Genomic DNA, 13,534 nt, shown 5'->3' with positions numbered 1-13,534 from the left:
AGACATTGTCAAATATTTAACTGGAGGAATATCCGTGTATCTTAAAGCCTTCAACTAAATGCCTTTAGACAAGGACAAAATGATATGAAACTCCTAAATGCTGGTATCAAAGCTGCTGTACTATATCCGATAGCCACACGCCGTATTCTCAAATTCCACCTCGCAAGCGCCCTCATCATCCGACTCTTCATCCGGCCCAATCTTCGTCTTAGCACCTCATGTAGTCTTGTCTTCTTGCTGGTCAAAGTCCTCTCCCGACGGCCCGCTGCGCTTCAACCCTTTCGTCACCTCGTCTGCGTTCACCCCTTGGTCGTTCTGGCCCTGGCCCTGGCTCGCGCCTCCTTCGGCGCTCTTGATGCTGCTCGCCCTGCTAATGTCTACACTGAGCGGGCTCTGCTGCCGCAGCCCCAGATCCTTTTCCGCGGCCGCGGCTTTCGGGCTGCCAGTGCCCTTCCAATCTGCCGCCTTGCTCTGCGGCACCGGCTCGCCCTCCCCGGGCTCGACAATCTGCTCTTCCGCCCTGGGCGCGCCGCTGTCGGGGAACCGCCACACGACCGTCATGCGGTCAAACGCCCTCATGCCCTTCCTGCTGGATCCCTTGACGCCGTCCATGGCATCCCATTCAATCTCAAAGGTGCCGTGGCTGTCTGCGACGCCCTGCTGCTCGGGACCGTTGCCCTCGAAGAAGGCGTTGAACCACACGTAAGCAACGGCCGTGACCATGGTTAGCCCCATGGACTTGTGGGTTCTGTTTCGCCGCTCGACGGAGATGTTGACGTCGCTGTTGGGGACACGAATCGGCTGTTTGGGCTTGAAGATGACGGCCATGCCGCCTGGCTCCGTTTCATCGGGAGCCTCCGTGCGGACTTCAGGCGGGCCGGTGGTTGCTGTCCGGGTTGACGGCTCGGTAGACAGCATAGCGCGCAATTTGTCAATCTTGGAATGTGATCCAGGCGGCGATACCTTTCCTATCAGCTTGGCACTCTTCCGTCGCAGCAGCGACTCCATGGACGAATCCGAGGGCCGTGGTGAAGGAGAAGGGTCCAAGGGATCCTTCTTCTTGGGCTCGTTGTTGGCAGCATCGGCGAATTCTGCTGCGTCGGGAGCCTTTTCCCTCTGAGTCGAATATCCTGCAAGATCCCATATAATCTCAGATAGACCGCCGCCTTCGGGCGCGTCTCCCTCAACCACAATCCTCTCCTCCTTTGTGAAGGTGTGGATTGACTCAATCTTCTTGCCCTCGTCCGCAAAGGCCTCGACGTCCATCTTGACACCGTTGCGCAGCCCCCAAACGTGGATCTCGAGAATCTCAACAGGGCGATCAATGTACTTCTTCCCGCCCTTTGTCCAACGGTCGACGTAGCCAACCCACCGCAGCTGCGAGGGGATCGACACGCCGGCGCCAAACTGCGGCCTCATGCGACGCTGAGTGAAGCGCGCCAAGGCGTCTTCTGCCTTCCAGCCCTCCTCTGCAATGAGGTAGCTGCAGCTGGCGGTGCCGCTCCGTCCCTTGCCAGCTTTGCAATGGACCACGACGACCCTGTTGGGATTTCGCTCCGACTTGACTGGTGCTGTGGCGGCCTCCGAGGTGCTTGCGTTTGTTGGTGCAGAAGAGGATGATGGTTCCTCCGTCTTGGTCTGCTCCGTCTTGGTCTGCTCCGTCTTGGTCTGCTCCGTCTTGGTCTGCTCTGTTTTGTCCTGCTCCTTCTGCACATTCGGTGGATCGCCGCCATGAAGCCAATTCCTCATGCTCGCCATGATCATGGGAATCAATCGAAACGGCGGGGGATGGTGATCGGGCCACGGATAGTGCCATATCCGATTATACACGGCTTCATCCGGATACCCCGTCCCCTCGGCGCGGAACTCCCATATGGCCCAGTCCTTGCCGTGTTTCGCATCGAGGAAGGCGACGAGCTGGTCGAGCGGGTTTCGATAGGCGAGCTGGGGGTACGTCTGCGAGGGGCCGGACCTGCGAGCACAATGACCGTGGTTAGAGACAATCACCCTGAGGAAGGACTCGGCGCTGCTTGTGCTGGGTTGTATTGTACGTGTGGGTTGCTCACGTTGCAATGATGAAGTCGGTCACATAACACAGGTCCAGCCCTGCCTCTGGGTGTCGCGCCCGCGGACTAGCAATGATCTGTCGCAGCAGCGAGGCCATGACTGTGTCTGGGAGACGGGAGGAGAAGCGGATCGAGGAGATGTAAAAGAGAGACACTGTCTGGCTCTGGCGATCCTGCAAGGTAATTGTCGAGTCCGCAGTCGATGAGGGGAGGATTCAGGAAAAGACAGAGTAGTTCTTTTGATGCACGGGTGAGGTGAAGATGGTGAAGATGGTGAAGATGCAAGGCTCGAGGCTTCAGTCGCATTGGCGGGCAGCCTGGCTGATCGACGAGGTGACATTGAATGCAGCCTCGGACCAAGATCAAGGACAGGGCAGCCCTGGAGGAATTCAATTGCTGACGCTAGCACCACAATCAGCATCAGGGCACATGGCCAGAGCGCCCCAGTCCACTGTGGCTACAGTGACTACAGTGGCCATGGCGGCTCTATAGGGGCCAGGCCGTTGCTTCAGTGGCTTCCGGTGCCTGTGCAGCGCCTCAGCCCGGAGCGTTGGCCGCCTTTGACGTCATCCGCGGAACTGCCCCACGATGCCAGTTGAGCTGGCTGAGCATAGGTCTGATCTCCAGCAGAGCTTCCGTCAATGATCATTACCTGGCAGTCGATCAATCGACCGTAACACTGCATTTGCAGGGAAACAGCACAAGTTACTGCATCTTCTGCCCATCCATCAGCCTATTGTGTTACCGCATATATATGTATATACCTATATATATATAAGACATGGCCTGTTAGCTTCATTACATGTATACTAGCCACTCAGTGCCAAACGTATTCGATCCATACCTTAGGTACAGCATGATTTGAAGTCAGCTTAGACCAGCTTGACGCTCTAGCGCCAACAGTGGCGTCACCAACATGCATGACATCGGGCAAGCGTCAATGACATCAACGCCAGCGGCCTCCCAGCAAAAGTGAAGCTATTCACAACGCAGCTGCAGTACCCAGAGCATGAGGAAAGACGCGATTTACATTGAGCACCCGACTGCTATTGCTAGTTCCTCACTCTAGCCACGGGGCCACAAGTTCATTGATAACACATTGTATTGTCGCAAGAATAATGCTCGACCTCACAAAAGCTCAATCACCGCCAGCACACACAACAAGAAAGATGATTCCCACTGCGCACCCATTCCACGTCCAGCTTCCCCATCCATATAGCCACATCCAGCCATATCAACCCATATAGTATACCCACGAGAAGCATGCTCTCTCCATCATGTTCCAGTCGCTCCAAACAGTCGGTCAAATTCATCCTGCAGCGGACCAGAGTTGGTTCCGAGATCATCAAATGGCCCGTGTTCGACTCCGGTCAATAAGCATCACCTTCAACGTCGAAAGGGCGAGGCTCCATCATGCCTTTGTCGTATCAAGGCAAGCAGCTGCCACAGACTGTTTACCAGCCCGTCCTCCAGAGGCTGTCATGACAGGGTTGCCAATTTCCATCTTTCCCCAACGCTAAAAGCACCGCATGTAGCACGCCACGTATCGTTCCGTTTCGACAAAGCAATCGCGGGAAAATTCCTCGCAAGAACGAGTTGGACATTTATGAGGTCTTCTTGGCAGGGCCAGCACCCGTGTACCTGCTGATCTCGGTCGCATCGTGGAATTTGCTGGCAATGCCCTTGACAATGTCCCACGCTTGCTTGAGCTGAGGCGGGGTGCCCTGGGCGGAAACAAAGTGCTCGGCCCGGGAAGAGACGTGAGCCAAAGACGACTGGACGTGGGTGCTCTGGGCGTAGCGAGCTCGGATGAAGATGGTGTACAGGCCAAGCAGGATCCACGACCTACGCTGGAAGAGGATGGCAGACAGCAACACTCGAGCCCACAGACTAATCTCAAGGTACGCGACAACCGTCATAGAGAAGTCGTAGTACTCCTTGACAAAGTTTCCAATCTTGTTCGCGAGCGGGTTGTTGACCTTGGGCTGCGACACGCCATCGGTAGCCGGCGGAGGAGGGTGGAAGACGGGAATCAGGTTCTGGCGGGAGTACGTGGCCACGTGGAACACGGAGTAGACCGAGTAAGGAAGCAAGGCGAGAGGATACTGAGGAGAGAAGAGCCAGACAAGGGCCATGGCTATAGCAGGGCGTCAGCCGGAGACACGAGAAAGTCACCAGACCAGACGGCTAGACTTACCCAGATACTGGACGTTCTCATCAGCGAGAAGGCCGATGACGCCGTTGGGCGCCCTGGTTCCGGTCTTTGCGCGGGCGCGCTGCGTCTTGTACACGACGATGCCATACGTGAGAGCCGCGGCCACAAACGATGTCCGGTAGGAGAACTGGGCCATGCCGCTGTAGTAGTTCATGAACAGCCATGACAGGGCATATCGAGTGGTGGTGAGGAGAAGGGTCAGGTGCCTGAATTGGACAAACTGTCAGTCGCGTGTCTCTTCATCTTGTCGTGTCTGCCCAATCAGACGCTGGGCTCCCAAGTCGTCGCCCTCCATCCTTCTGAAGCATCTCGACTTGTTGCTCCTTGTCGGGATTCGGCGGCAAGCTGTGGAAGAGGAAATGCGAAGCTCAAGGAAGGACACATCGAGGCTGGGAGGAGGTGCACTCAAGCCAAGAATGGTTGGAGGTCTTACCCGACAAACCAGGCGACTGTGCAACAGGGAGAACGAGGTCAGCAATTGTGCACGTGCAAATCCGACTGCAAAAAAAAAAAAAACATAATTATTTGAGAAGCTCGCCAACATACACTGCAGAGTCTGGGCCAGAGCCAAGAATCGCTCCTTGAGCGGAAGATTGGGGTTTGGCGGAGGAGGAGCCATATCGTAGGATCAACTGCTATCGAGCAGCAAATGGCCGGCAGCTGAGGGGTTGTGACGTCGGGCAAACACGGGCGATGACGACGAAGTGAAGCTTCAAGATGGCGCGTGAAGCAGCCGTAGAGCTGATGAGGGGTAGCTTCGGAAAGGCGAAACAAAAAGAGCTGGCTTGGTGATGATGCGAGACGGAGAGCGTGCGTAAGGGTCGAGGTTCTCTGTGGCCGTGATACAGCAGAGACGAGCAGTTGGAATGATGCAGAACAGCAGAGGCTTGCAGAGATGGTTGGAGATGGAAAGAGGAAAAAGTCGAGTGGGAGGGATGAAGAAGAAGCAGAAGCAGAAGCTGCCCGGGAGCTGGAGCTGAAGCCAGCTTGCTTAGTTCCAGGCGCTTCAGGTGGTTGGTGGCGCTGGAGCCTTGCTGTGTCCGGCTTCTATTGGCTTCTCTAGCGGCCGCAAACCGGGTCACAGAGGAAAAAAAAAACAGCCCAGCAAGTGGATGCGTCACTGATGGAGAGGAAAAGGAGATGCATGGACGCGTATCAAGGATCTGTTATCAGCTGCGATGAGGACAGCTTGCGTTGGAAGGCGGTTCTGCTGCCTGGTGAGCTTCCTTGGTCGCTTTCAGAGGGCCACGCGCTGGACTTGGGGCTGGGCATGTGCTGAGTTCAATGGCGAGAATGACGCCGTCTCATGACCGAGGCTGCGATTATTACTACTGTACATGTCTTCCTCTTGGTCTTTGAGATGAATCCCATTTCTTCCAAGTCGCCTGCTTGGTGCATTGATTTTGATATCACTACAGAGACTTTATTCTGATCAAGTCAAATCAGCATCTGCAATTGCACGATCAGCGTTTCAAGGATTCTCCAGATCTGCCGATTCATGATGAGGGATGACGACAGAGCTGCCGTACCCCAATGACGAAATCAAGTGCTTTGGCCACACACAAACTTGCCGTGCTCCTCTGTCTCCCGTCAACCTAATTGCTAGTGCGCCCACGCGAGCAGTTGACACTGGTATTTTACACCAAACCTGAGCTTGAGGCATGTGAAATGTCGGCCTACAAGTTGGACGCTTGACGCTGCACTGGTGCAAGCTTATGCGGAAGTGAAGCAATACAAGGCACATGCACGCAGTACGTGAGATGCATCATTGTTGAGATCCTTACCTAGTCAGTCGATCCAGGGTCCTGCTAATGTCACCTTCAACCAACAAAACAGGGGAGAAAACAAAAAGAAGGTGTACAAGAACCAGATGTGACCGAGCACGAGATGACGATGCCGCATTCCTGGATATGAAAGTTTTCTTCAATGCCCATGCAACATTGAGACGGGACGGGAGTCAAAAAAACAAAAAAAACAATGGGCACTGAGACTTTGCTCCCGGCAGGGCTTGAACCTGCGACCTTCGCATTACCAACACTTGGCACAAGGCCGGAAGTATTAGTACGAAGCTCTAACCAACTGAGCTACGGAAGCCCTGAATTGAGATTCAGGTGCGCTATCTGCACCCAAGAACGTTGCCAGGTCGTTCCAATGCACACATCATCCGTGGCCCTCAAGAATGTTGCTTCATCCTACGTTCTCGAGCTCCCTGTGTCAAACGCAGTTTTGAGAAAATGTCGATATGATCGCAATGATCCTAATCTGCGGCCGGGGCAGAGCGTCAGCAAGACCATCACCTTTGCGCGTTGTTATCTGAACCCCAACTAGGGGAGCACCCCTCTTGCCTCAGCGGCATCTCCCGAGGACCCCTTGCTTGTATCAAGCTGCATCTCACGGCCTGACGCCCTCTTACACGGCTGGACGAAGTTGTGCTCGCGAGGTCTTGCTGCGGTGAGGCTCAAGTCTCTGTTGCCAGTCGATGGTGCCTCGTGATATTCTCGGGCTTGACCATAGACAGGCATCTCGGCCACGATCATTGAACGGCCTACGATACCTTGACAGCTATGGAACCTTCAGCACTGACCTGTAAATGAGCTGCCAGAATACTCACTCCATGTCTCTCACGGTTCATGAGATCTGATGATGTCTCTGGAACCCCCGCCGTTCTGTATGTATGGCTTGCCCTTGAATGAGGAGCAGTATCATCCTGCTGCCGACAACATCACACTACTACTACTGCAAACCATAGCTTTGACTCATAACCTTCTTCCCAATCCTTTGGGGTTGATATGGCACACCGCTCACACGGTTCCATTTTTATCCAGGCGCTGGTTGAAGTTATTGATATTTGCTATCGCACGGAAGCAGTTCACATTGGATAGCGCTGTGATTGATTCCTCTATCCCCATGAAGAGAGCTCGTCTGGTTTAGCAGCACTACAAACTACCTATATATACAATAATATATGTGACGCTTACGTGATCTGCTACAACAGGCGCTCAACGCCTGAAATCTTCCGTAGTATAGTGGTCAGTATGCAAGCTTGTCACGCTTGAGACCCGGGTTCAATTCCCGGCGGGAGAGATCCGCCAAACCTCTCAGAGGCTCTTCACTTTTTTTCTTCCCTTTTTTCTCATACTTATCCTGTCTTCCCCTTGCCTTCTTCTTGCTCCTTTTTTTTTCTTTCTGCTTTGGTTATACAGTTCAATCCTGATCGCTTCTCCCTTTGATCGAATAGAACCCCACTGATTACCTAGATAGCTTCTCCCTGCGTCTGTGAATCATTGTTTTTGCAACGATTCAAGCAAATGATCATGAAGGAAACTTCTTCAGAAGGTGATTGTTAAGAACATCAGCTCATTGGCTGGTCAAGGGGGGCAAAGGTCCAGCTTCTCTGCAGGCAGCGAGCTAAGAGAAACCTGCGCAAAGCTGCTCATGGGTGTGGAACGAACTATCAAGGTAGTCTCGATAGACGCCGCAAAGACGGCATATCTGGCCATGGCAGTATCGCACAAGGGATTCCCTCCAAACATGCCCTTTTCGTGATAATTCGATTCGATTGTGCAAGCTTGTTAGAGGCAATATCGGCAACCGCAGATGTGAAACATCGCAAGCTGCGCATTAGGTACTGTATCACAGCAGACGGCAGTCAAGAAGCTGGTGAGACGATATATAGAGTAGTCCTATTTGAACAGTCAAAAATCTCTATTTGAACAGTAGTGGTCTGTGCCACCAGCTAGAGCAACCCCCCTTAGTACTTTCTACCACACCCGTACACAGAATACAGTGTAACATACTGGCAGTTGAAGTAGAGGGCGCTGAACATTACAACTACGGAATCAGCCCTGCTGCTGCTACCTCTGCTGCTGCCCCTGCTGCTGTCTTTGCTGCTGTCTTTGCTGCTGTCTCTGCTGCTGTCTCTGCTGCTGCCGCGCCTATCGCCGCAGGCACGCTCCTTAATTCTGCGTCGATGATAACAATAATAATGAGTCTATTAGAGATCGCGAAATTGACGTTCGTGGTGTTATTGTGTGGGCTACGGGCATTTCCATCAGGGCACACTGTAAAGGGGTGTGTGGTTATGGAAGTGCTGGTGTAGGCACAGCAAATTCAGTAGGTGCACAGACCACTACTGTTCAAATAGAGATTTTTGACTGTTCAAATAGGACTACTCGATATATATATATCTGAGACTTTAGAAATGCAACGGTAATGCGAACCTTTGCTTTGCTACTCGTGTCCTGCCGTCTAAATCATAGCATTTCCTGTGCGCAGGTTTGAGGGGTATATTGCATGGCTAGACCACAAGCCTGTCTATCTGATTCGCAACGATGGGGGCCGTCTGTCGAGCGTCTTCCAATTCAAGCTTCTCTTCCGGTGGGTATATAAACATGTTGGAGCTCCTTTTCGCAGTTTGTCCAAGGCTGAATCTGTTTCGACGACGTTGTATCTGCCGTGGGCGGCCTAAACGCTCTTCTCCAGCCCTTCCACAGTCCCATCCCAAAGGTGCTACTACCAGCACCATCTGCGAAGATGAGGCCCGTGTTGACTGCATGCGGGCTCTCGTGCTGGATGGCCCCTGGGGCATTAGCCCTGCTGGAAGGCTTTGGCCGTACTTCATATGACCCTCTGTGCGCCGAGTCATGTCTGCGGTCTTTCACTTCTCTCATGCTGCCGTGTACGAATATGGAGGATGGCATGGGGATGATGTCCACGCCTCCGTCATGCCGAGCCCAAAGCACCCCTTTCCTCACATCCGTGGCATGGTGCATGAGTGACAAGTGCGTCGGCGTTCCGGCATCCAAACTCGAGGCGTACTGGGAAGATTGGGTCACAGGCGACAAAGGAGTTCAGCCAAAATGGACCTTTTCCGAGGCTCTCGCCAACGTCGACCCAAGGCCGCCCAAGGCCCAGCTCAACAGTTCCGATACGACTCTCAATGCGACTTCGATTGTGGCGCCGACGACATACCTGAGTCAATGGAACGTTCTTGGGGCTGTTCGCGATGAGACGGCGATCGAATCAAAGTACAGGTATGACCGTGTTGAGAGATCTGGTAGTTTTATCAACTGAGCTAATCTTTCCAGCGTTTCTCTGGTCGTTATAACTGTTGGCTTACCCGTTGTGATTACATGGCTTGGGTATCTGCCTTGGATCCCGATCGTCTTCGACAAGCTGAAGCCATATGTGGTCTATCCAAGCACGATTGGCACATACTCCGTTCGCCCGCTACCATTCCTCCTTGGCAACGCACCTACAACAGGCCAAGGCATATTCATCGCACTCTTCATCGTCCTCAATGTCGTCTTCACAGCCGTGGAGTATCATGTCCGGCAGCCAAGCGCCTGGTTCGCAAACGGTTGGCACGAGCTCATCGCATATCTCCTGTATCGCACAGGATCATTTGCCTTTGCCCTTCTTCCTGTCCTGCTTCTCTTTTCATCAAGGAACAATGTTCTCATGTGGCTGACGAACTGGTCTCACTCGACATACCTCCTGCTCCACCGATGGGTCGGCCGCATGTTTGCACTCTACGCGGTGCTGCATTCGATATTCGGTCTTCTGACTTACAAGGAATACGAAGACACGGTCTGGTGGAAATGGGGAGCGGCCGCAACCGTTTTCAGCGTGGTCATATGCCTGGGCGGCGGGCTCTATGTCCGTCGCGCCAACTACGAGATTTTCCTTGTCTCTCACATTGTGCTGGCAGTCCTTATCGTCGTTGGGTGCTGGCACCACTTGGTACTCTGGTATGAGTCCATGGGCATGCATCTTCCGGACTATACATCCGGCTATGAAGATTGGCTGTACACTGCCATTGCCGTTTGGTTTGCCGATCGCCTTGTGCGCGGGATCCGAGTCCTCAAGTCGGGTATCAGGAGGTCGGTTGTCACTGACCTTGGTTCTGGCTACGTTCGTGTGGACATACCGGGGATCCGTTGGGGTGTGGAACCTGGGAACCATGTCTATGTCTACTTTCCTACACTCAGCCCTCTTCGACCTTGGGAGAACCATCCTTTCTCGATCGTTCCGACAGCCATCTTGGGTCAAAGCAATCGGCCCAGCAGCACCAGCGAGTTCAGTGGATCGCCAAGTCCCAGTGCACATCGAGATGAAGAGAAGCAAGCAGGTGTCTCGTCAATAGTTGGAGCTCCCACGGGCGAGCATGCCCAGGCAGGCGTGACGTTGCTGATCAAGAAGTCAGCTGGCATTACCAAGCATCTCGAGCGTCACAGCGGCCTCCTCACTCTGCTTGAAGGCCCTTACCCTAATGGAGACTCGAAAGACCTTCTGCGATGCGACCGGCTGGTGCTCATTGCTGGAGGGATAGGCATTACAAGCTTGCTTCCGTGGGCATACAATCACTGGAACGTCAGAGTCGTCTGGAGTGTCAAGGACTCTGCGGCTGGTCTTGTTGATGAGGTCAAGGGAGCCTTGGACACGTCGAGCATTACACAAAAGGACATACGCATTGGGAACAGGTTCAATGCAAGTGAGATCATTGAGGAAGAGGCAAGTGTCGGATGGCACAAGGTGGGTGTGATTGTGTCTGGACCTGGATCCCTGTGCGATGAGGTAAGGGCGGCGGTATCATTGGCGGGTAGGGCTGGTCAGACCAAATTCAACCTCGACGTTGATGCCTACTCCTGGTAGATATTCTAGTAATATTCAGAACAACAGTTCAAGATGGATCAAGTGTGGGGGAAGATATGACATCGCACATCCTAATTACTTGTAGTGAAAGTAGAATAGATGTTGCAAACAACTCGCTACTGTTATGATTTCTCTCTTGACATTACTATATGCTCCCGAGTATCGCTATATGTACCGTTTGCATTTCATTCTAGCCAGTCAATGCCATTGACAGTCGTCAGCCGTGGTTGGGTCGTTGAATAGCTTGCTGACCAGCTTTAGCAGTTATGAGAGATGCCGTCAATCGCCAGACGCGACCAAGGTTGAACACTTGAACCGAATTCAAATGAGCCCTTAGAACCGCCCGGCATCATTGGCTGAACCTGCTACTGGCGATCAATCCGGGCATTATGCACTCAGGACATATATGTAATCAGCCGGCCGGGCGTGGACGGAAAGGCGGGCCTCGGAACGGGGTAAGATCTCACAAGCCTGTGCACCTTATCGCTACCGAAGCTGACTCCCGACAAGCAGCTCCGATTAAGCGGCCGTCCGTCTCGCAGGCACCAAGAATCGACGGATACTGGTGGCTTGCCGTTAGCCGGCGAGGCCAAGACCGTCCGTGGCGAGTCAGATGCATCCACAGACTCACTGGTGACCAACTCAGCTCCAGCCACACACACCAGACTCGAACAGCTTCGTTGCGTCAACATTGGAGTTCGAGCAGCGTGCAAAAAGAGCGATCGACTTTAGTCATCTCTCCCCGGACTTGCGGAGTTTGAGCTTCAGCCCAGTTGTTGTGGCTTGTTCGAGGCCAAGACAGACTCGACGTCGTTTAACCCTCTTTTATTACCGAAGTTCCTGCTCGACCTCTTAGCTAGGTAAGGATTGGACGCCCTCGACGCTAGATAGTCGAGTCCCCTCGACTTGACCGTCCGGCGATTGGAGCGTAGTGGTTGTGGTATCGACGACTCGCAGTTCTCGTTGAGCTTCGTCCGGGATGGCTGAAGTGGTGGAATAGAGTTTCCCCTAAATCGCGATGTCACACCCATAGCGAAGAAGTGGTTTGGGCTTGGGCTTGTGCCGAGGAGGATGTCATATAAGGATGGCGTCGCGTGAGGTGGCTGTGACGACGAGTTCTCTATCCACCTACAACTGCCTTTGTATGACTTTGACTCTTCGGTTCGAGATATTGTCCAACTTGGACCATGAAATGGCCATGACTATCTCACGATATCACACACAGTCGTGATCGTCTTTATGATCTCGCTCATGTTTCGAGCACCATTCTTTGCGTGTCACGGTCAAGATGGCTGTTCGTATACGATCACGCAGCTTCGGCTCCGGCGTTGATGACATTGACAGCACGGAGATGACCATCATCATCGTCTTCCTCTCGTTAGCTCTATACAATGTCCTCGAGCTGTTTTGTATCATCTGGAGCACCTTCAAACGATATGCCGGACTCTACTTTTGGTCCTTTTTGATGGCGACGGTTGGCATCGCCTTGTCGTGTGTGGGATTCTGTATCAAGTATTTCGGGCCGGAGTCGCTGGGCTATTTCTCTTGCACCCTCAGCTTGATGGGGTGGGTATTTATGGTAACAGGTCAATCGCTGGTGCTGTGGTCCCGACTGCACCTGGTGCTGAGGAACAGGAGGCGCCTTCGGATCATCCTTTGGATCATCATCTTCAATGCTGTCGTCTGCCACGGCATGGTCATCCCTTTGGTATATGGATCGTTTTCGAACAACCCGGAAATATTCGAGCAGCCGTACAAAGTTACCGAGCGCATCGAGATCGTCGTCTTCTTCCTGCAAGAGATGATGCTGTCCGGCCTCTACATCTACGAGACCATCAAGCTGTTGCGGATGGGGGGCAGTCTCGGAAACAAGCAGTCCAGCCGTCGCGTGCTAAAGAATCTCATCCTCGTTAACATCCTGGTGATGATCCTCGACGTTACGATCTTGAGTCTCGAGTTTGCGAACCTCTACGACTACCAGATCTCGTACAAGCCCTTCGCCTACAGCGTCAAGCTGAAGCTCGAGTTCACCGTCCTCAATCGCCTCGTTGAGCTGACGAGCGGCGGACGCGAGCACCAGCCCAGCGACCAAAGCAGGTCATCGAGTGGCCGCAGCAACAGCACCGCCTCAGCGTTTTCGGACACCTTTTGCAGCAGCAAGTCGATTGGCGGTGGCTCGTACCATGCATATGCAAAGGGCGGATGCCCGAACCACCTGCACAAGCCGACGCCGTCCGAGGTCGAGAATGGGAACAGAGTCATGATGACAACCGCCATCACGGTGCATCATGAGAAGAGGTCCCCGGGCTGTGATGAGCTGGGGCGACCCAAGGACTCGGCAGAGGGTTCGTCGAGCGCCAGTAGCAGTTCATCGGCGGGAAGCTGAAGCTACGGAGGCGGAGAGAAAGCATGATTAGCGAGGAGCAATGGCTTCAAGGAGAATCTGAATTACTGGAGTTTTGGATCTGGAGAAGTAAGAGGCATAGAACCTGTATATAATCGCGATTCGTGTACATAAGGTAGCATCCACCACGTCAACCTGGAGAACATGTGCCATACTTGGACCCAACGTGCCACGCGTTGTCCAACTCGATTCCGG

The 13,534-nt window shown here is 53.4% G+C and overlaps 4 protein-coding genes across 4 annotated transcripts; 2 read left to right on the top strand and 2 right to left on the bottom strand.

The window, feature by feature from the left end:
• Positions 1 to 216: 216 nt before the first annotated feature.
• TRIREDRAFT_111754 (uncharacterized protein) lies at positions 217 to 2,164 on the bottom strand (the record flags this gene model as incomplete). Its single annotated transcript, XM_006969128.1, has 3 exons — positions 217 to 1,638; positions 1,714 to 1,972; positions 2,067 to 2,164. The coding sequence occupies 3 exons, from the start codon at positions 2,162 to 2,164 to the stop codon at positions 217 to 219; spliced, it is 1,779 nt and encodes a 592-aa protein (XP_006969190.1).
• A 1,017-nt stretch (positions 2,165 to 3,181) lies between these two features.
• Positions 3,182 to 5,208, bottom strand: TRIREDRAFT_123951 (ER membrane protein). Its single transcript, XM_006969127.1, has 4 exons — positions 4,828 to 5,208; positions 4,715 to 4,730; positions 4,264 to 4,487; positions 3,182 to 4,203 (listed from the first exon to the last, which is right to left on the bottom strand). The coding sequence occupies exons 1-4, from the start codon at positions 4,898 to 4,900 to the stop codon at positions 3,671 to 3,673; spliced, it is 846 nt and encodes a 281-aa protein (XP_006969189.1). The 5' UTR covers positions 4,901 to 5,208; the 3' UTR covers positions 3,182 to 3,670.
• Positions 5,209 to 8,853: 3,645 nt separating this feature from the next.
• Positions 8,854 to 10,935, top strand: TRIREDRAFT_111750 (ferric reductase-like transmembrane component; the record flags this gene model as incomplete). Its single annotated transcript, XM_006969182.1, has 3 exons — positions 8,854 to 9,314; positions 9,369 to 10,411; positions 10,460 to 10,935. The coding sequence occupies 3 exons, from the start codon at positions 8,854 to 8,856 to the stop codon at positions 10,933 to 10,935; spliced, it is 1,980 nt and encodes a 659-aa protein (XP_006969244.1).
• A 1,288-nt stretch (positions 10,936 to 12,223) lies between these two features.
• Positions 12,224 to 13,009, top strand: TRIREDRAFT_69537 (uncharacterized protein; the record flags this gene model as incomplete). Its single annotated transcript, XM_006969181.1, has 1 exon — positions 12,224 to 13,009. A coding segment is annotated over one exon (786 nt), but the record flags the coding sequence as incomplete, so codon positions are not given.
• Between the last annotated feature and the right edge of the window lie 525 nt (positions 13,010 to 13,534).

This window comes from Trichoderma reesei, assembly GCF_000167675.1.
Source record: "Trichoderma reesei QM6a unplaced genomic scaffold TRIREscaffold_29, whole genome shotgun sequence".
NCBI lineage: Eukaryota > Fungi > Ascomycota > Sordariomycetes > Hypocreales > Hypocreaceae > Trichoderma > Trichoderma reesei.
The sequence above is the reverse complement of the archived record's forward strand: the minus strand, read 5'-3'. Positions and strand labels throughout refer to the sequence as shown.

Bases quoted from the DNA above. Each gene is read 5' to 3' on its own strand.
- TRIREDRAFT_123951 (XM_006969127.1), bottom strand. From the start codon at position 4,900: ATGGCTCCTCCTCCGCCAAACCCCAATCTTCCGCTCAAGGAGCGATTC. The intron at 4,204-4,263 runs GTAAGTCTAGCC...GCCCTGCTATAG, and splicing joins TGAGAACGTCCAGTATCTGG to CCATGGCCCTTGTCTGGCTC.